Below are 21,903 nucleotides of genomic sequence, written 5' to 3' on the forward strand. Positions count from 1 at the left end.
TGTCTATAAAGCGGCGTCACAAAAATCATATAAAGTTTAGAATTGGGTTTCAGCGCCAATCTCAAAAGAGAAGTTAAAATAAGATTGAATTGGAATGCTCCCGGTGGGAATAATAAAACGTCTAATCCCTGTGAAAAGGGGAATATGGCAAATGAGAACAGGACAAATGGGCCATTTTAAATATAATGAAAACTAACAATTTCAACGAGGGGAAACGTCGGAATAAAGACATGAAAAACAATGGAGTGAGCAAAATAGGAGCAGTGGAGCCTGTAAGTGAAATATAGCTTCATGAAAAAACAACGAAAGAAACAAATATAGTGTCTACAATATGAAAGAGGAAAGTACGACATGTACAACACATCACAACAACTACAAATACTCCTGTGAGGTTGAATGCCTTTGCATATGTTTTTTTTTCAAGACTCCAAATGAGCTCTATTTGACCTTTGACCCCTGAAATCGAATCAGTTCATCTTTGAGTCTAAGTCACAACTGGTCAAACTGGGAAAAATGTCTCCTCAGACTGATATGATGCTCAAAAAGGGCCAAAAACATGATTTGTGAGGCCACTGTGACCTTGACCTTTGACCTGCAAAATCCAATTAGTTATTCTGTGAACAATTGGGCCATATTTGGAAGGGGGAAAAGTGAGTTCACAGGGATCTTGGACTTTGAAAAGCTCTGATCAGTTTCCCTTCGAGTCCAACTGAACATTTTGACTGAATTTGGAGAGATTCCCTTTGGGTGTTCTTGAGATATTGTGTTGACAATGCGTGTTGACAACCTGAAAACACTATGCCTGTGGCCGCAGGCTGTTGAAAGGAGTTTTCATGAAGACGTATTTTAAAAATAAGGGTAGCACAGATGAAATATCTCAACTTCTGCTCTCTAAGAGTGAGTCGGGTTTTGATCCTGCACATTTCCATAACGCAGCCTAATCTTTCTTTAAGTGGCGTCTTTATTCAAACTTCATGCCCCCAAGTTTATAACACAGGTTCTCCGATGTATTCCAAGTTTTGAGATATTGTCAAAACTTTGTCAAGAGGCACCAAAGTGACGTTTCCAGGCTGTTTGAATAAGGAAAACTCTGCATAAGAAATCTGCTTTATGTTAAATGCAGTGGGGAAATTGCACGATCAATCATTCAAATATTACTGTCAAGCTAAAAGAAGAGAAGCATCCACAGAAAACACACTGAACCTCGCTTTCCTTTCTCTGTTCACACATTATTTAGTGCCAACCCCTACTGGCCAATGAAAGAACTGCACCACTCAATGATTCATTATATTACATGTCATTTAGCTGACGCCTTTGTCCAAAGCAAGTACATTTTTAGTACACTCAACATTTATGAGGGGCCAGTTAGGAGTTCAGTATCTTGCCAAGGACACTTCGGCATGCAGATGGGGAAGAGTGGGGTTTGAACCGGCAACTTTCTTGTTGGAGAATTACCACTGTACCCCCTAGGCCACACCACCCCTCAGTCATGTAGGGTGTTCTCGAGGTCAGTTCCTCCTTTAGTCAGGAGCTGATTCCTTCGCTGTTTAGCAATGCCGACGAGTTTTGTTAAATCTATTCACCTGCTAGATGCCGCGATCCGGCGAACAAGAGGAGGGGGGGGTGAAAGAGTCGGCGGAATAAAGTCTGACTGAGGGAAAAAACATTTTTCCCAGTGTCTGCCTGTTCCCATCAGCCCAGTCCATTGATACGACAATGCGCACGATGACCCGCAACACAGTGGATCAACAGAGGAGTCGAGTGGCGAGCAGTTGAATCTCAACGAGACAACCTCGCCTGTCATCGGACTCGGACCGAGGCAGCAAGCGGCATCGATCCGCCGGCAAACAAGCAAAGTCCGTCTGAGAGTGAGGCGCGCCGAGGCTGCGCATGTCCACCCTGACCGAGCACACACAAGCACACACAAAGCACCTGTCAAAATCACCTGCCCGCCCACACACAGGGATAAAGACGCTCAAGTGTTTGTGTGTGTTTATGGATGTAATTATTTCTATTTATGTGCAAGGCTTGTGCAGAAAACAATAATTACTCCTCATCAGATAATGGATTTATGGAACGATATCATTAGTTTCTACTGTCTTTCTCTTTTTCACACACACACACACACACACACACACACACACACACACACACACACACACACACACACACACACACACACACACACACACACACACACACACACACACACACACACACACACACACACACACACACACACACACACACACACACACACACACACACACACACGGAACGATGGGGTCAGATTATGGCAAAACAGTCCCATGCAACCTGGCCTTATTCGGTAGCGTCTCTAGGAAATGACCTTCAGAGTCGCGGCAATTACCGCGGCCGCCAGGGGGGTTCCGCCGCGTGTTGGTGCGCGAGTGTGCGTAATGATATAAGAGGGTCCTTTGACACCCACCCCCCCCTCCCCTCCCTCCCTCCATCCTCTCTAGGTCACGCGGCCTGCGGAGACTCCGTGGAGGTCGCCGGGATATGAGCTTCTAATGGGGAACATGGGACGGAGATACAGAGAGAGAGAGAGAGCGAGTGGGGGGGGGGGGTGGAGGGGAATGAAGGCGGCGAAAACAACTCAACAGAATAAGCACTCGCGGTTTCGAGATAATGCAATCGACACAATCGGGTTTTAAAATCACCTCTGCACCTTTTTTTTGTCGTTTTCATTTTATTGCTCCAGCTGACGCTTTACAATGTGATTTACGGTAACGCAGCGAGTAGGTTTCATGACCCCCAGGCCCATAAACCCTGTTAAAATGCCATTGCATGATTTTCAAAAAATGCATGAATGTCAATGAGGAAATTGCTCGTATTATTGTCTTTGCTCAAGAGAAGCCTCCCCTGAGGAATGGGTTTTATATAGCTCTTTAGTTAGTTTTTTTTTTTCATATTCACACTCGCGTTACAGTAAGTAAATGTGACACAGAAGTGGAACGTGTCCAATGAGATTAGACTCAGTGTCCTTGTTTGCGATTTTACTCTTTATAGGTTGCTTCTGATTTATTATTTTACACAAACATTTGCGGAGCTGTTTTGGAAGAGTGTTTATTATTTGATCAAACACACACGCACGCACAAACACATATGTTGAGTCATGGTGTGTGTAATGCCTCTGTGACACACTGATCCCAATCAAATCTGTTGAGCCCGTTTATAAAGCCAGTCTAGACAGCAGGCAGGCAAACACAAACACCCACTTCCACTCTTTTTTCCCCGATTGCCATCTTCCTCTTTCATGCACACACACACAAATGCACACCCACACACACACCCACACACTTTGTACTCCCAGACTCACAAACTAAACGGGATTGCAGGTGCTGAGGGGGCCGTGTAAATCCAGAATTCATCAAGAGGCCTCCAGTGGACTTTCTGCAGGACTTCCAGAGGATCCGCCTCTTTATCTCAGACGATCATAGTTATTTATGAAGACCTTTTTCCTTGTAGGGGTTTATTGATGTAGCAACAAGATATGAACAGCATGTAGGATCTGCATTTGTAAATTTACTTTTGTCCATCTGTGGTGTTACTATCCCCAGTTTGGAATTTAATGTTCTGCAACACATGGAAAGGAAACGTTTTTACACATTCGGTCACATTCTGACTGTTTCTGTTATGGTTTCTTTGTAAATCAGTCTTATAATTGAAAAAAAATGTCTCTTTCATTCATAATTTTGCCATTTTTAAATTGACTAAATAAAATTGTACTTTTAATCTGAAGTCTAGCCTGCCTAAATGCATAGTCCCTAAAAAAAATCCCTTTCTCCTCCATGTAAGCGGATGGGACGTCAAAGTACACGTTATAAAAATGTTGGTTTCTATCATCTGAGGTAGTTCTTATCACAATGACATATGTGCAAGTGTTTGGTTTTTAATAACTTATTCAATGCTTTAAAAAAAGGGGTCATGATTGACAGCTGAGACTGACCCATGATTGGTCGAGTGCCTGTGTCGGCGGGACCTTGATACCGAAGCTCCACTCAACACTCACTACCGAGGAGACTCTGGCTCCAGACGTCTTCAGCATTAGATGTCAGCACTCACATCCAGGATATTCTGGCTTCATTTCTGGGAGCAAGTGGGGACTTGTCATCCATCTTTCTATAAAGTGTATATGCCTGAGAGGCTCATAAGGCTGATCTCGCCTTTAATAGTACTGGAAAGCAACATCCCATGGACTGCTGTGCTCCACTGGAGCGTGAACTGTTTGTTCCAAAGAACTCCGAGTCGACAAAGACATCAGAAAATTGAAAGCTGTGCTCTAATGCAGCCAATGAGGTAGTTTTGAGTCAGAAATTGGATTTTAAAAGTTACACCGCGTCCTGTGCATGTTAATTACATGTGATTCAAGAAAATGTATTCATTTTTATTGTATGTTGTCGTTTTAATGCTGGATTGGAGGAAAAGCTTCAAATAAAGCAGAGGGAAGACTGTGTCAGCCTGTGCCATATCTGCTACCGTTGCTATGTAATGTAGCAGAGCTGCATATGAACCCCATTAAGAACCGTTAAGGAAAATCTTTTGAAATTAACTAGGGGGGGGATTTCAGTTAATCTCCATGGAAACACATGAAGTCTTAAAGTGACTTAAAGTCTGCGAGGGCCCAGACCACAAGTCCTGAGGGCGGACGTGTGGATTCACTCACACACACTCTCGGTGTCTGTCACACTTTCCCTCCAACACTACGACAGCAAATTCACACATCTCTTGTGGAGCAGCACACATGTTCACACTCACACACACACACACACACACACACACACACACACACACACACACACACACACAGACTCGCACACTCACACACACACGCGCCCAAAAGCCAGAAAAGCCGCAATAAAACCAACCCAAGCGTTTCTGTTGTGGATCCTAATCCACTTTTCCACTCAGCTCACTGGTGTATCTCTTCCTTACTCTCCCCCCCCCCCTCCTCACTCTCTCCTTCTCTCTGCATCTCCATTCCTCTCTTTCCACTCACGAAAACAATACGACGAGGGCTGATCTGCGTATGTGCTGACGCAGCTGGAAACGCAAAAGGCTCGGTGCACCGGGCTTTTTAAGACCCTTCTTTTTAGAGGCAGTTTTTTTTTTTTTACCGCAGCAATAAACCTGAGACCACAAACTGGCAAAAAAAGGCCTCGGCACCAACTTGCTTATACTTGGGATCAATACGTCGCCCCCCCTTTGGCATGGCTGGTCGTACAGTGCTGTTTTACTGGAGGTCAAAAGGTCAGAGAAATATGGTCCATTTCAGGTTCGGTGGGTTCAGCTAATGGAGAATGTGCCAGGCTGCTCAGAAGCACAGACCAGGCTATTGTAGGTGCCCACTTACGATGGCGAGCTTGGTGAACTTCAGCTGCACTTTTGCTCTATTTCGCCATGTACAATTACTTAGGAGACCAGAGATGGAAAGATACATCAGAGTCTAAAAGGGAACTGTGTCTTGATGGTTTACCAGTTTGCTCTAGGCTGCGAACTCTTACCCGCACCTTTTATCGTTGTCTAATTGACAGTGATATTGATTTTTTGGGGCTGTATGACAGAACTGATATCAGGAAATTTCCAAAACCGCTATATCGGCCGATTTGTTTATCATGACTCGTGCATAGGAGCACTTCAACTTACCTGCTCCTTTTACCGTTGTCTAATTGACAGTGATGCACAGATATTGATTTTTCGGGGGTGAATGATAGAACTGATATCTGGAAATCAACCATATCCAAAACCGCTATATGGGCCGATTTATTTATCATGACTCGTGCATTGGAGCACTTCAAAACTGACCAGAACTTATGGAACACATTAAAATACAACAGGAGGAACAGCTCCTATGTGTTAGTGTATGAATAAAAGCAAAAAACTCAAATTAATGTGACATTTCCTTCAAAATACTCTCTAAAAACCTCAGAATTTAAACACTATGACATTGGCTTTTCTCTCTCTTTATGGGAACTGTACCTGGTTGAGCTGCTCCAGGTCCTGAAAGCCCTCCAGGACCCTGCGGTACTTCCTCTCCCGGTACTTCCTGCGGACGAACGAGGCCCGCTGCTCCGCCGAGGCGCCGCTGTACAGCTCCTCCTCCATGGGAAGATTAGCGGCCCAGAAACTGTTTGCATTCTTGTTCCCCACCGCCAGGAAGAGCTGACGGATTGACAAGACACACAGGGGGGGGGGGGGGGGACATCCAGGTGAGAATGATTAGTAGACCTCTTTGTTAGAATTTTGAAATCAATATCCAATAAGCCCGGAAAAGCACAGAGTTCTACAATCTTTAAGATGCAACTGATTTAATGTAACAAGATGCTACAGCAGGTAAATGGTCGGGGTTTAATGTATAGAAAAGGCACCGTGGCTATTTGGCCTTGTAAAGAATTATTGGCGGACAGTGGCGGCTGGTGACATTTTTTTGGGGGGGGGCGCACTTGGGCGGCGCGGTTTAAATAGCCCACCGCAATGAGAAAAAAAAAACTCCGGGGTGCTCCGGGGACCTCCGGTCCGGTCCGGGGACCTCCGGTCCGGTCCGGGACCCGGTCCGGTCCCGGTCCGTCCCCGGGGACGTCCCGGTCCCCGGGGAGGTGCTCCGGTGCTCCGGGAGGTGCTCCGGTCCCCCGGGAGGTGCTCCGGTCCCCGGGGACGTCCCGGTCTCCGGAGCACCGGAGGGAGGTGCACCCGGGGAGCACCTCCCGGCCCGGTCCCGGACCTCCCCGGGGAGGTGCTCCGGTGCTCCGGGAGGTGCTCCAGTCCCCGGGGAGCACGTCCCCATGCACGTTAACATGTGGTTAAAAATTTCAGCTGATTATTACTGATCGATAAAACTACACACACGACACAGTAAACAACAATGCTTCTATCTGTCCACTGTCTGTCCTCTACCTGTCTCACTCAGTGCTCCGGGACCGGAGCTGCACCTCCGTGCAGATTAAAAGTATCTGCTAACTATGCAGCTCCTGTAGATCAGTGATAAGGTCTCTGATTGGACAGTCCTGTCAGCATGATGTATAAGAAACCCTTTCATTGGCTGTAGGCGCAAGTGAAGTGCGCCCATGGCTCGAACTGTCATCCGCCATTGAGAAGCTGTCCTTGCTCAAATGTTCCTGCCCCTTTTGTTGGCTTCCATAGACTTCCACTTGCCCGGCGCCCACAGGGAGGAGTAGCTTCTCTCTCAGTGATAATGAATGGCAAATATATTACCAAATATAATATATTAAGTGGTTTTGACAGGGGTTTACGGTCTCCGGCACACATTTAACGCTTTAAAACAGTACATTTCTTATTAAATTATTTGATATATAATGTTTTTTGACATGTCATTTTTTTTTTTTTTTTTCATCTCAAAATTGTAGGGTGGGCGGCGCCCCAGCGCCCTGTATGACGAACCGCCACTGTTGGCGGATGATAAAAACACACGAGGGGATAAAGTAAAGATTTAATTTGCTGACATGATCACACTCACCTCCACGAGCTCGTTGCTCCAGATGCTGCTGTCCAACTTCAGACTCCGCACCTTGGAGATACTCGGGCCGAGGGAGCGGTGCTGTCCTGGCGCACAGATTTTTAAGATTAAGATTAAGATACATTTATTTGTCCCACACACATGCACAGACATGCACAAGCACACTCATGCAAGGAGGGAAATTTAACCTCTGCTTTTGACCCATCTGGTGCAGGACACACACAGAGCAGTGAGCAGACATGTACGGATTCTCTTGGATTCTCTTGGATTTTTGGACAAATCAATCCAGGTTCATCTTTTTGTTGTTTCTCTGTGGAGTCGAACCAGAGACGAACCAGAGACCTTTTCTGCCCATAGTCCAAGTTTCTGCCACTAGTCCACCGCCTCTCCATGGTCGTCAAGTTGATTGATTCCACAAGGTAAACAAAAAACACACAGAAATCCACACAACAGTTGGGCTCATGAAAACCTTTTCTAAATTAGTTAATTTGAAAAAATGATCGCCGTCAGGTTTTTAGCTCCCTAAAAAGTTCAAAAATTAAGATACATATATGCACCGTTATCTCCTCAAACACACGTTAAGTCAGTGATGGAATAAACAATAAAGAGGCAGTAACAAGATGGAGAAGCAGAGCATGACTGCGAGCTCCTTCTCTCACTCACAACAGACAGATTTAGTCCCCTCAGCACTCCTAATTGGAAATGAAAGCACAGAACGAGGCCCATTAATTGCTAATGAATCATGAGTAATTCATTGTGTTTGCTGGTCGGCCTGTTTATTTGGGTGAACGAGAGACTGCTGGGGTTGCTTATGGCCAAAGACGGAGCATACATGCATAATGCATTAGGCAGAAAACCTGCTGTACGCTTGGATGTGAATTATTGTCCTGTGTGTAATGGCGGATAATTTTAGATTCAGACGTGGCATGAACTCATTACTGTCTTCTGTGCTCAAGCCGAGCGGCGGTGAGGGAAAGTGTGAGAGGGGCCGTCTCATCACAGAGCCACAGGGCACACACACCAGGGAGCTCTGAATTATTTGTCACATAGTTAGATACTCAAAATTAAGTAGTTATCATTATTAACTATACTTTAGTCACGCAGGGGTATTAATGTGTATATTCAGACGAGAACTAACCATGGAATCGGTGTCTTCGATTTTGATTTAACAGGCTTTGAATTATTTATTTTGTTATAAACATTGAAAGTCTGTCCAGGGAGAGAAAAACATGACTTATTTTGTTTTCCAGATGTCATGCCTTATCAGATTGTGTCATTTTCTACTGAAATAATTTAGCAATGAACTCTTAAAAACAATAATCTGGGGCTAATAGCATATTTTTTTCGGACCAACATGTAAAAGAGGATTCCCTCTTCCCCCTCAAAGGTAAATCAGTTTTCCTCTGAAAAATATATCAATGTAAACAGTCCTACTTACAGCAGTATTGTTCAAATGTGGTTTCTAAAACCCGAAAATCCAACTCCCTGCTTTCAAGACCACATAAGTCAATCTTAGTTCCTGTCACTTGTTCTTGCGCAGGAGTGAAAACACTGCCTGCTGCAGTGCTCCAGCCACTGAGCCGCACAGCACCACAGGACCATTTCCACTTGTGTAAGGGTAATGAAGCCGAATGAAGTGTGCGTGCACATGTTCCAGCGGCTACGTGGCGAGAACCTCCCATATAAATAGCCTGTCCGTGCAGCTTCTACAAAACACTCAGAAGGATTTCACCTCCAATCAAAAACTGTCCCGGTGACCACAGCCCCTTACCACTCCGAGGCAGGTCAGAAGGAAAACAAAAAAAAACCATGTGTGATGCATTTTTCTGTTACCATGGCAACTGTTGCCAGTGTCTAGACGTTGTAGCCTGGTTTCGGGAGTTTATTGCAATTGCATGTGTAAGAAAAGGGGCCTTCAAGACATTTGGAGTAATGACATTTCCTCTCTGGTGGCTGCATCGGGAGGAAGGAGGAAGAAACATAAAAGTGTAGAGAGAGGGACAGTTTTAGGGAAGTCAAATTATTAAGTTTTGACGGTTTAAGGAGCAAGAACAAAAAAGTCCCTTAAAAAAAAGGCTAAACTAATTATTAAAGCTACAATAATCAATGTTTGTGTTTTGACATCTGGTAAAATCACTACATCTAATTCGAAAATGGTCAGATGATGTGAGTAACCCACAAAAACACCTATCACCCAACTCTGCAGTTTGCTCCATGAGGCGTTTTAGCTTATTTGAGTTTATCGTTTCTGTTTTTCTGGCCCATAAGTTTAACAGTTTTGTTAAGTGTTGCCGATCTCTACACTCATTTCCTGTTGTAGGCAGCAGTTTTCAGGGGAAAGGTCTTTTCAAACCCCCCAGACAATTTAACAAACTAGCTAAATAACAAATAGCAGGGGGAGCATTTTTAGATATACGACCCAGGAATTGGTGGAGACCAAATCAGAGCTCAAAAGAGTTTGAATATAGGAGTTAAAAAGCAAGAGGTACAACTGCTGATGTTTCTCTTTGTCAGCTGAATGTGTTAATAGGCAGTTGTTTTCCAGCTAGATGCATTTAATGAGGCGATAATGTTTTATGTCAGTGGTGCTTTTACACTTTGTTGCTGTCCCTGAGTAGCCAGGAATATCAATTAATGCAGGTTTAATGCTCAGCAGTTTTTACTTATTTTTACCAAATGGTCGCCAGGTTATATGGGATTTGTAATTTTCCGATAAAAGTAAACATAACTAACTTTAAGGTGGTGTTGAGTCCTATGCATTTTTTATTACAGTGATTAGAAAAACCGAGAATGTGCAAAGTGCTTACGCTACATTATGGTATCTGAAGAAAATTATTCTTCAGCTTTTTTGATCAAATCCCCCTGTTTTTCTAATGTTAAAAATAAAAACTGATATTTCTATTTTTAGGAAACCGACTCGCAGTTCTTCAAGTGTTCCCGAGCAAAGACAAAATATTACCATATGAACCTGATCCACAACAGAGAGCGAGAGAGAGAGAGGCTGCAGACTATTAAAATTCATTCCATCTTGGCAAGAGGAGAGGAAAGCCTGGGATCATTTTTACCATTAGCCTTCTCATTACTTCTTTCCTCTTTCTCTTGTTCAGCATTTCTCTTTATTGTCCATGACATGAGAGCGCTAATTAAAAGCGTTAGCAGTCATTGGTATTCCAAATGGACCAGCACCTAGTTAAAGGCGAGCACGGCGCGAGGACAGCTTCCTCGTTGCAGAGATTCACCCGCTCTCGCCCAGCACGTCCACCCAATGCAATATTAAAACACCCCTGCAAATGAAATCATTTAAGGGTGTTTGAAAAAGGGATGTTGGATATATCTGACGTGTACCAATTACACGGGCTCTGCCGAGGTGAGGTGAAGGATCACATTAAAACTTATGACAAATCTCAAGCTCGGAGAAGACGCGGAACGGGAAGGAGACGATACTTCACACCAGCGAGGACGCCCTCCACTTCAAGCATGGCCGCCGCTTCCCTTTTTAATCATGTTTAGCAGGGGTCAAAAAGCAGTTTGGGATTCCCCCGAGTTCCCGACCGGGGGCTTAATCTTTGTTGTCATTTCATCTGTGACATCCAGCACAGCCAAATAGATTAGAGGGAGTCCAGAGGCCAGACGCCCGCTCCCATAAGTAGCTTATCACCTGAGATCTTATTCTGAAAGTGCCTGTGGGTCAGAGTACAGACTCCCAGACAAACATCAGGCCTCAGGTGAGGACACACACTTTTTTATTTTTTGCTTTAGCATGTATTACAACTAGGGTTGCAAAATTCCGGGAATATTCAAAGTTGGAAACTTTCCATGGGAATTAACGGGAATATACTGGAATTAACGAGAATAAACGGGAATATACGGGAATTAACGGGAATAAACTGGATATGTTGTGGGTAATTTGTACTAACTGTATTTACCTTGTCATATACAGACATAAATATAAACATTTTGTTTTGTCATAGGCTGATTTGAGCCCTGAGGAAACTTTGGGCACTTAACTATATGCTTCTGCATCGTTGTGTCATTCTTAACATAGGTCTTTGCACAGTATTTGCAAATGTACACAGCCTTTCCTTCTACATTGGATGGGGTGAAATGTCTCCACACATGAGAGAGTGCACCTGGCATTGTTCTGTAGAATAAGATGAGAAAAGAGTTTGTAAAAAAGACTAATGCAATGCCAGAGATATAAATAGTTAGCCAAACAATTGGAATCGTCTGTAAAAATATTTTACAATTGATGGATAAATGTATGGAAATAAGCTAGATGAACAGATGAACAATCCTCAATCAGCATGCTAATATATTTTCCCCAGTCATATCATCGAAGTTTACCTGACTAGTCCTGCACACTACAGCAGGCCTCAATCAGCCCTGCTGTAGAGTGAAGGATGCTGGGAGTTATCTGTGCATGTGATGGAAGAATGCACAGTGGAGGATTGAAATTCAACGTGCAGCGTGTGCTGCATTCCATACATCTTTAAAATAGAGTTTTGAATGATGTTTTTATTGCTCAGCGTTTAATTTGCTTACTTTTTTTTCTTCAAAATTCCCCAAATTCCCGAGCTAAACTTCCCATGGAAACTTTCCGGAAATTTACCGGAAACTTTCCGCCCCTTTGCAACCCTAATAACAACCTTGCTCGTGATTTTTTAAAAGAGGTTTGGTTTTTCTTTTCCGTTTAGAGAATGTAATATCACTCATTATACCTTTTTTTTTTCCTTTTTTCCACTTATGAAACCTTTTCTATCCAGGCTCTGCTTATTCATGAGTCAAAGGTTATAAGCATGTACAACGAAAGCATGATATTCCCTTTCTACACAGGAATCTTTAATTTTCCAATAAATTCAGAGAAAGTTTGAGGTTAGGAACTACATCAATAATTGCCGGTACAGTGCGGTGGGTCGGTCGGGTTAACGAGTTGGGGGTGTTGGGCCTTGGCAGACGGATGCGCTCTACTGATTTTTTTCTACTTAATTCTGATAAGTCGCTTGAAAATATAGATTGTCTTTGAGTCATTTATATGAACACCGTCAAAAGGAAATCGTACAATTAAAAGCAAACGAAGATTTAAGTATCAAATGACAAATTGGGTTAAATTTCACTTGGAAACCGGATCCTGAAGGTAAATCAAACGTAATTCCAATGATCAGAACAAAATTACATTGTTTTTCAGTAAGAAATCATGGGAAAGTGTTTTGGTTGTTTCTTATTTTCTCTCGCTCTCTTTAGGTCTTCATTTTGTGACACGTTTGTTTCTTCACTGCATTAGGAACTATCACAGGCTGCGTGCTGCCACTCACACAAACCTGTGTGTGGGCGGCTCCATGTAGGGAATCGCTCTTTTGTTTATCATTTTGTACAGTATGCTCCACAGTGTGTGTGTGTGTGTGTGTGTGTGCCTGCATCATGCACGTGTGTGTCTTTTTCCACATGTAGTGTGCGTTTGTCCCTCACCTGCACATTTCTTACAGATGACCACGCCCAGATTGACCGACGCCCACTCGGGCCGGGGGGCTCGGCAGTCGGCGCAGCTCCTGTTGGCCTCGTCGAACCAGATCTTCTCGGCCACTTCGTAGTCGGAGAGCGTCTCGGCGATCGATTCCTGCACCGCTTCAATCCACTCCTCCTTCTCCCATTCTGACTCGGCCGTGAAGCTGCAACAATTGATTTTTTTTTTTTTTTGCCACCACCCCAGACATGCGTCAGCGTTATTGATTTGATTTGAGAGAGAGCAATTAAACAGCATAGTATCGCTTGGCAGGGTTATGGGGGCGTGCAGGATTTGGAGGTTTTTTTGGGGTGGGGGGGGGTTGCTGAGTATGAACGTCTATGGGTGATTGCAATAGATTTGGTGAAACTGATAGAGGCAGGTTAATCAATCAGTCTCACCTTGTTCCACTAAAATCTATAAACTGCTAATGCAGGATAATGTGTCAGGATATCATTTCTACATTAGACCCAAAAATGCTGAGATATGGTAACGGCAAAAATATTAGAAACCCAAACCACAAGTAAAGCCTGGTCATACACGTGTGATCCTTCATGTGGTGAAGGAGCAGTTACCCATGGAATTCCAATACAGTACATGTAGACACTACATCAATATGGTAATTTTTTTGATTTTAACATTTTATAAGTCGAATAATTTGGAAGAGATTCCCATTAATAGTGGATGAGACTCTACTTTCCTGTCATGTCACCAGTGTCCAATTAAAGGAAACATTTCTTACAGAAATCTCGAGGCCTCGGCGCTTGAACGCAGCACATCTTGTTACTCGGGGAAATCGAAGAACGTGTTTACACGGACTGATGGAACCTGGCCCCTGTGAATCAACGCGACAGCCGCCCTTGCCCACAGAACAAGGGCTATTAAGGTTGGTTTCATTAAGTCGGAGCTTAGGTGCCTGATCGTCCAACATCAAGTACCCCTCCTCACTGATGCTGCTGCGGCTGAGCGAGCAAATCCATGTACCCAGGTTCCAAAACCTCAGGTAAAACCATCTCAGGAGAGTAAAGGCAGTAGCATGTGGGTTCTATAGTATTATTAGAAGAAAGTGATATTTCCAGAGGGGTTAATAGAAACATGTTTCACCACAGAATTCGAGATCTGTGACGCCAGCAACAGGTCATGGGAACGTTTTATGTAGGAAAGACACGGTTTGGGAAGCAAGGAATACAAAAAGAAACGTGAGCAACCCTTGGTCATGGTGAGAAACATGTGAAGCACATGTTCATTCATTCAAAATATAAAAGCATTCCATACGTATGCAGCCAATAGACATCTGAAAGGCATGGCAGGTTAAAGATCTTTCGGAGGCCTTGTTTTCCAATCTAAAGAAAATCCTTGTGGCAGATACATATAAAGACGATAGTAAAGTTTAACAAGACCTTTATAAAAACACCTCAAATTACAGTTTCCCATGGAGACGGCTTTCAAGTGTGTGTGTGTGTGTGTAAGTGTAAGTGTGTGCAGCAAGTTATCCGTGCACGCGTGTGAGCTGAGGCAAGAGCACGTGAGAGACAATAAAAGCGACCACAAGAACCGTATGAAATTGAGAGTGAAACCAAAGAAAGTCCGAGCTTGACAGAAAGGGGTACTTAGAGAGGAGAAATGGGCCCGCTGGTCTCCATGGCAACCTGACTCTTAGTGTAAAGTACGAGGGAAGGAGGCGGTCGGGGAGGAGGAGGAAGCTTTCACTCGGAGGACCAACTTTGTCCAAACAAGCCGGCGGAGATCGATAGGTTGATGGGGTTCGGCCGCTCGGTGCCCACCGGCCTCTGCCCGTCGGACCACAACGCGGCCTCCAAAACCACAGAGGAGCAAAGGGAGGCAGGAGGAGGATCCCATGCCACAGAGTTTAAAACATTGCGGCAGGCCTGTGTCAGACTAGGCCACCAGATAAACTCCAGCTTGAAGGACGACAGGTCGGTAAAGAGGAAAATGTTAAATCAAAGACAACAAAAAAGATCTCTCCAAACCACTGCGAAACAAATACGACCATAATAAATGGAGTAGAGGGAAAAAGAGAATTTTTCACAAGTCAACAATAATTAAATTGCTCCCTTTGCTCAGATTTATATGACGGAGCCGTTTGTATCTGCCACTTTTCACTGAAATTACAACTCTCGAGCGGTCCTGTACACTGCTGAAATATTTCAATCCCCCTGGCAACCACAGGCTTCTATAAAATCACAGGCAACTATAAAATCACAGTGCTCAAATGTCGATCCACACTGCGCCTATGCAGTTATCTGGAAAGTTATCAAAGCTGAAATGAACAAAGGGGAAAGCAGGTCCCAAGTCTCTGTATTTTAAAGTTTGACAAACAGAGGTAATACTGCTTATGTTCCAGTGTTGTAACAGAACTGTGCTGATTGGGGGATATTATAAATAAATGTTTCCAGACTTCAATCAATCTTCTCATCCAACTCAAGAAAGCAAATTAGCAGATTTCCATGAATCTTGTACCGTTGAATTAAAAAAGCGTTTCATTTTGAATGGCCTACACGACCTTCATGGTGTCGAGTTAAAAAAAAAACGCTCTTAACAATCAACTTCACGGTTTCTCCACTCAGCCGAGGACCCGGTCAAATTTGGAAACTTGAAATTCTTAGTTCTGGTGACCTTTAAATCCCACGTTTTCTCCCTCTGGTGATTTGATCCTATTTGCTGTGTAAGGATTTTATGCTCGGCTATCCTACATAGCACATAGAGGCGAGGAAATCAAATTCCACTTCATGAATGATGAATGGGCGCATGGCTTCTTTCGCATGCATGTGTAATGTACTTAATGGTAATATATACAAAGTGGTTTGTATAATTAAACAGGTTTTCTTTCATATTATACTTGGATGTCAAATATCAAGAGCAGTTAATCAAGTTAAAGCCGAGAAGCATCGATATGAAACAGCCGAGTGTACTTAAACTAAAATGTACCGAATAAATGTCAATTCAATTTTAAACGCCAGCCAAAAAAAACCCCAAATTTTACTGACATAAATCATCATGACAAATATATACAAGACACTGTGAGATAAAATGAAAACACTGACAAATAATCAAACCAAGATAAATCAATCATCATTCACTGGGTTTAGTAAGTTTCTGTGGAGATGTGAGGAGGTGAAAAGAGAATCAAGAAATACTGACGAACTTCAGTGCAGATTTCCACCAAGATCCTCTGCTCTAATGAAACAAGGTTGAACTTCATGGCCTCAATTATGAAGCATCATGTCCGAGGGGAAACCGGGCACTGCTCATAATCTGCCCTATGCCAACGGAGAAGCATGGAGGCGGCACAACCACGCTGTCGGGGGAAAGGATCAGGGGTGGGAGACCGGTCAGGGTCCAGGCAAAGCCCGAACAGAGCCAAAGCACAGATATGCTTAATGATGACCCCGGTGAAGAGCACCCAGGACGTCAGACTGGGCTGAAAGGTTCAGTTTCTTATAGGACGGTGACCTTAATTAAGAACACAGCCTGAGACGGCGCACAAGAGGCTGAGAGAGAACTCGGTGAATGTGGCCTCGGCAAGAAACCTGACCTGAACCCAAGAGAACATCTCAGGAGAGAATGAGAATGTCTGTCCAAGGACCTGAGAGAGGTTGAGAGGATCTGCAGAGAAGAATAGGATAAAACCTCCATAATGAAGATATGCAAAGCTTTTCATTTCATACCCAAGAATTCTGAGTATGATTATGAATAGTTTGTTTTTGAGTAAATGAAAGATTAAAAAAATCCCGAAGTACGCAGTAAAATCTACACCTCGCCTGAAACTGGACCTGTCAATACTTCGTAGGAATCATGACCTCATGTGACGGCTCAATGCCCCACGTTTACAGAGGCTGACATTTAACTATCTAACTGTGAGATCATCATTATGCGTGTGAAGGTCAATGCTATCGATAGATCCACCTGTTTCTGTCTAGTGGCAGACACTTGGACTATGGGCAGAAAAGGTCTCTGGTTCGTCTCTGGTTCGACTCCACGGAGAAACAACAAAAAGACGAACCTGGAATTGATCTGTCCAAAAATCCAAGAGGATTCTCCCTACCCTGTCTAGTGCCCCTGAGCAAGGCACCTTACTCCCCCAACATCTGCTCCTTGGGCGCCGTACACGGCTGCTCACTGCTCTGTGTGTCCTGCACCAGATGGGTTAAAAGAAGAGGTTAAGTTTCCCTACAATTGCATGAGTGTGCTTGTGCATGTCTGTGCATGTGTTTGGGACAAATAAATGTATCTTAATCTTAATCTAAATCTTAATCAAATCTAAATTATTAAACTGTAAAAGCACCCACGAGAATCCAAGACCTGTCACAGTTTTCACCTGGAAAACAAACAAAAGTGGATTTTTCTCCCATGTTAGAGGTTTTTCTGACCAGGAGCAAAAAAGTATTTTTCCTCCAAACTTGGCCGCCTTGGCCTGGTTGCATCTCTCCTCTCTGCCTCATTGTCATTCTCCCTCCTCATAAAAGCCTGCGATTGTATCTACCACCGCGGACTGAGCGCTCGGTCCGTTTAGCTGCAGCAAAACAACAGAAAAGCCAAAGTGAGTCTCCACAGCTTAAAGTGATTAGATGAGTTTCTCACTAATCCCCACCTTGAGCAGGTAGGAGAACGCTCCCAGGGCTACCAATCGATTTGACACACTCACAAACACACACACACACACACGCACACAATGAAAGCCTTTCAGCAATCACCTCATCAAAACAATTCGGGAGACCTGAGCTCATTTTAATTCCACCCTTCTTTTTTGTTGCACACAAAATGGCAATTACGTCCAACGTATTAACGAAGCTGCCCAGCGACGGGACCATTAAGGGGGGCTGACAAAAACAGATCGATCGGACATACAACAGACAGGTAGAGGAATGAATGTGGGGGGGGAAGGAGAAAGGAAGGGATGAAAAGGAAAAAAGAAACTTGTGAACAAGCGCGTACAGACAAACAAGAGGCGCTCGGCCCAGGCAGCTGTGACGGTTGTATTCTAAATGGGCCATTACGGCACAAACAAGCAGCGCGTCCATTGATCCGAGGCCCTCGGGGGAGCGGTGTCACCGAAAAGGCTTTGTGGCCCAACAGACGCACAGATACCTGCATGAAGCTCCCGTGAGGAGACGTCATGATAAAAAAAATGTTTTTTACCAGATCGATAATTAGCGATTTCTGTACAGGAGGCTGCGGGATGGACAATGAGTCGGTGAGGTGAGCGCCGGTCGACCAGGTGGCGTGTGAAAGAGGTTCGACACAAGTGAGAGAGGCAGCGACTGAAATACACTTCTTCTTCTTCTTCTCTTTGTCTCATTAGAGCTGAAGCTGGACTGTGTGACCCGCCTGCTCATTAGTGTCTCAGCTCCCATCACAGAGGAAAACAGGCACTTTGGTTTGTGCTGTGATTTATACACACAGGTGTGAACACGAACCTTTGAATTCGAGTCTATATAATCCTTAAAATACCTCTAAACAGTTACGTGTACATGGTTTAGTTTGTTTGTTGCTAAATGTCGAATAATGCAAGGATGTTAAAAGAAAAATATGATATCTACGAGTTCAAATTCTTATCGACCGTTGGATGCATCTGTATCTAAAGTGATTTTCAAAACTATAGAAAAGACTCTATTTTGAATGAATCCTTCAAGTCTCAGAGAAAGAAGAAAAGCATTGATTATGAAAAAGGTTTGTACTGTGAATTATATACACAGGTGTGAACACGAACGTTTGAATTTTGAGTCTATACAATCCTTGAAATACCTCTAAACATTTACCTGTATGTAGTTTAGTTTATTTGTTGCTAAATGTCGCATACTGCAAGGATGTTAAAAGACAAATATAACATCTACGAGCTCAAAATCGCATCTAATGTATTGTTCGCATGACCACGTTCATGTGGTCCATAAATTAAGAAAAACATCCTAGGAGGTAGACTGTATATCTTACTCCCAACCCATCGTGATGCACAGTATTTTTATGGTGTCAAAATCTCTATATATTGTTAATTGTGGTACAGAGAATATGTGATACTCAATGTAAATTTGACATTGATTCCTGTTCTACTGTGCCTTAGCGCCTAATAAAAATATTTATAAATAAAAAAAAAATAATTAAAAAAAATAGTATCGGTCGTTGAAGGCATCTGTATTTAAAGTGATTTTCAAGCCTATAAAAAAAGACTCTAGTTCGAATGAATCCTTCAAGTCCTTAAAATACCTCTAAACATTTACTTGTATGTAGTTTAGTTTGTTTGTTGCTAAATGTCGCATACTGCAAGGATGTTAAAAGACAAATATAATATCTACGAGCTCAAAATCGTATCTAATGTATTGTTCGCATGACCAGATTCATGTGGTCCATAAATTAAGAAAAACATCCTAGGAGGTAGACGACTGTATATCTTACTCTTAACCCATCGTGATCCACAGTATTTCTATGGTGTCAATATCTCTACATTTTGTTAATTGTCGTACAGAGATTATGTGATATTCAATGTAAATTTGACATTGATTCCTGTTCTACTGTGCCTTACCTCCTAATAAAAATATAAAAAAAAAAAAAAAAAAAAAATCGTATCGGCCGTTGAAGGCATCTGTATTTAAAGTGATTTTCAAGCCTATAAAAAAAGACTCTAGTTTTAATGATTTCCTCAAGTCTCAGAAAAAGAAGAAAAACCTTGATTATGAAAAAGAAATCTGACTTAATGAATTTGACCCTAACTGTTATGGCTCAAACATGGAACTCAATATGTAACCCTGATCTTTTTAGCAGACGCCTGATGAGATATGATTAAAACACTGTGCAGCAAGCACATGCACACACGTCGGGGGGGGGGGGTGGGGGGGGGGGGTGCACACTTACCAGAAGTTCTTGAAGGGCGTGTTGAGTTCGAAGCCTCTGCGGTCCACGTCTCGGATATTGGCAGCGGTGAGTTCCACCTGAGCGATCGCCAGTCCCGCTCTGTAGTCCTGCACCAACACACAGAGAGAACGAGAGCCGTTAAATCAATTCTGTACATTCCCCCCCGATCAGGCTATGCTGACTCTCTTTAGACTGTAATGATGCCATTTCATAATTATTGGTTAAATAAGATGAAGATGGTGTCTCTAATGTTTTTGGTTGCAAACGTTTACGCATTACTAAACTAGATGATAATTGTTGCTGATATCGTGATGACATAATTCCTTTCATACATTCTAAAGATCTATATAAAAGCTCTCAAAGATGCATCTTCTGAGTTTTTGTCCAAATGAAATTAATTTATTCAACATTTTTAAAACAGAGAAACCACATTTTTATTCACTAGATCCAGATTTTTATTGCACACACAACAAAAGTGTTGAAAAACAAAGCTTTGTTTGAATGGTTCCTTCCCTGAACCACACGACCTCCTTCCATTAGGTTCAGGTAATATGCGCCGGGAGCTTTTGTGTTGATTTGCTAACTAACAGATAAACAAACACACAAAAATGAAGAAATAAGGTAAAATGGCCTTTCAAAGTAACCAGGGCCATTTTACAGAGTAAGGGCACGAAAACAAGAACGGATAATAATCATTGAAATGCTAGTTTGGGATAAAAGAAACGCCACTAGTCATAAAAATAATATTATATAATAAGAAATAATTTTCAGATGACTATAAGCTCTAGATTGTCTCTCTAGCTCAGTTATTTACAGAGATGTCTTGGAAAATAATGTTTTTCTGATCACAATTAATCAACCATGACCTTTGACCAATCCCCTCTCAGAGTTAATCAGCTGGAGAAAACCTCCCAAGTGATGTCACAAAAAGTTTGGTGCAAAATGTTAAATGCCTTTTTTGAATTATCTTGTCAAAAGAAACACACAGAGTTGAAAATCCAAAAACCTCGGTAATAAGGGTAGAAATCAACAATTAGTCACTGTTTCACTCCTGAAGCAAAATAACTTTTTCACTCTCTTTGCCCAAAAGGAATCTCGAAACTATTCAAAACACCAGAAATGTTTTCCCCGAAGCCCCCTGCAAATGTTAGGGGCCGTCTCAAGCCCTTCCTGTCCAAATGAGAATCCTCCCTAATAAGCCGGGATCAACAGGTCGCCTCATTAGAGTCAGAACCCGTTTCTCACACGGGGCTTGAATGTCATTTGGCCAAATAAAAACCAACAAACACTAAAGAAGGCCCGACATCGCCACGGGGACGTGCTCAGTGTCGGCCGCTCCTGTGGACTGCGATTCTCTTGGGCTGCTCTTGATTTTTTTTTTAGGAGATGGAGCCGCATATAGAGTCGGACCTGCAAGAGAGGTCCGCTGGAAATAGCTTGTGACAGACCAATAACACACTCGGCGGTCGGCAGCTTTTTCACCCGTCTCGCAGATGACGCACAGACCTGGTCAGTGTGTGACGCCCATGTGTGTGTTAAAGAGACGCCTGGCGAGAGAGAGAGAGAGAGAGAGAGAGAGAGAGAGAGAGAGAGAGAGAGAGAGAGAGAGAGAGAGAGAGAGAGAGAGAGAGAGAGAGAGAGAGAGAGAGAGAGAGAGAGAGAGAGAGAGAGAGAGAGAGAGAGAGAGAGAGAGAGAGAGAGAGAGAGAGAGAGAGAGAGAGAGAGAGAGAGAGAGAGACAGAAAGAGAATGTGTGTGGGTGTTAGGCATGAATTGGGATAAGGTGTAGTTAGTTCACAAAGAATGGAAGTCATTGCACAGACTTAATAGGGATAGCAGCACAAACCTGTGTGTGTGTGTGTGTGTGTGTGTGTGTGTGTGTGTGTGTGTGTGTGTGTGTGTGTGTGTTTGTGTGTGTGTCTGAATCAGCGAAGCTCTGCACAGGGGGCAAAGGTCCACCTGGAGAATCCAAACCAAGCCGAGCATTCAGCCTCCATTTTTTTTGAAGGCCCATTTCAGAAATAGGGGTTAGATGCCGA

The 21,903-nt window shown here is 43.2% G+C and overlaps 1 protein-coding gene across 1 annotated transcript in view; it reads right to left on the reverse strand.

Annotated features, from left to right (window-relative positions):
• Positions 1-21,903, reverse strand: part of arap2 (ArfGAP with RhoGAP domain, ankyrin repeat and PH domain 2) — a 115,211-nt gene that overhangs the window by 54,112 nt on the left and 39,196 nt on the right. Inside the window, exons 9-12 of the mRNA XM_061066277.1 lie at positions 19,866-19,972; positions 12,965-13,164; positions 7,499-7,584; positions 6,004-6,186 (exon numbers count right to left, since the gene is read on the reverse strand). Coding sequence (XP_060922260.1) covers positions 6,004-6,186; positions 7,499-7,584; positions 12,965-13,164; positions 19,866-19,972 — 576 coding nt within the window. The remainder of the gene's footprint in view (positions 1-6,003; positions 6,187-7,498; positions 7,585-12,964; positions 13,165-19,865; positions 19,973-21,903) is intronic.

The sequence above is a fragment of the Limanda limanda genome, chromosome 22 (genome assembly GCF_963576545.1).
Source record: "Limanda limanda chromosome 22, fLimLim1.1, whole genome shotgun sequence".
Classification (NCBI taxonomy): domain Eukaryota; kingdom Metazoa; phylum Chordata; class Actinopteri; order Pleuronectiformes; family Pleuronectidae; genus Limanda; species Limanda limanda.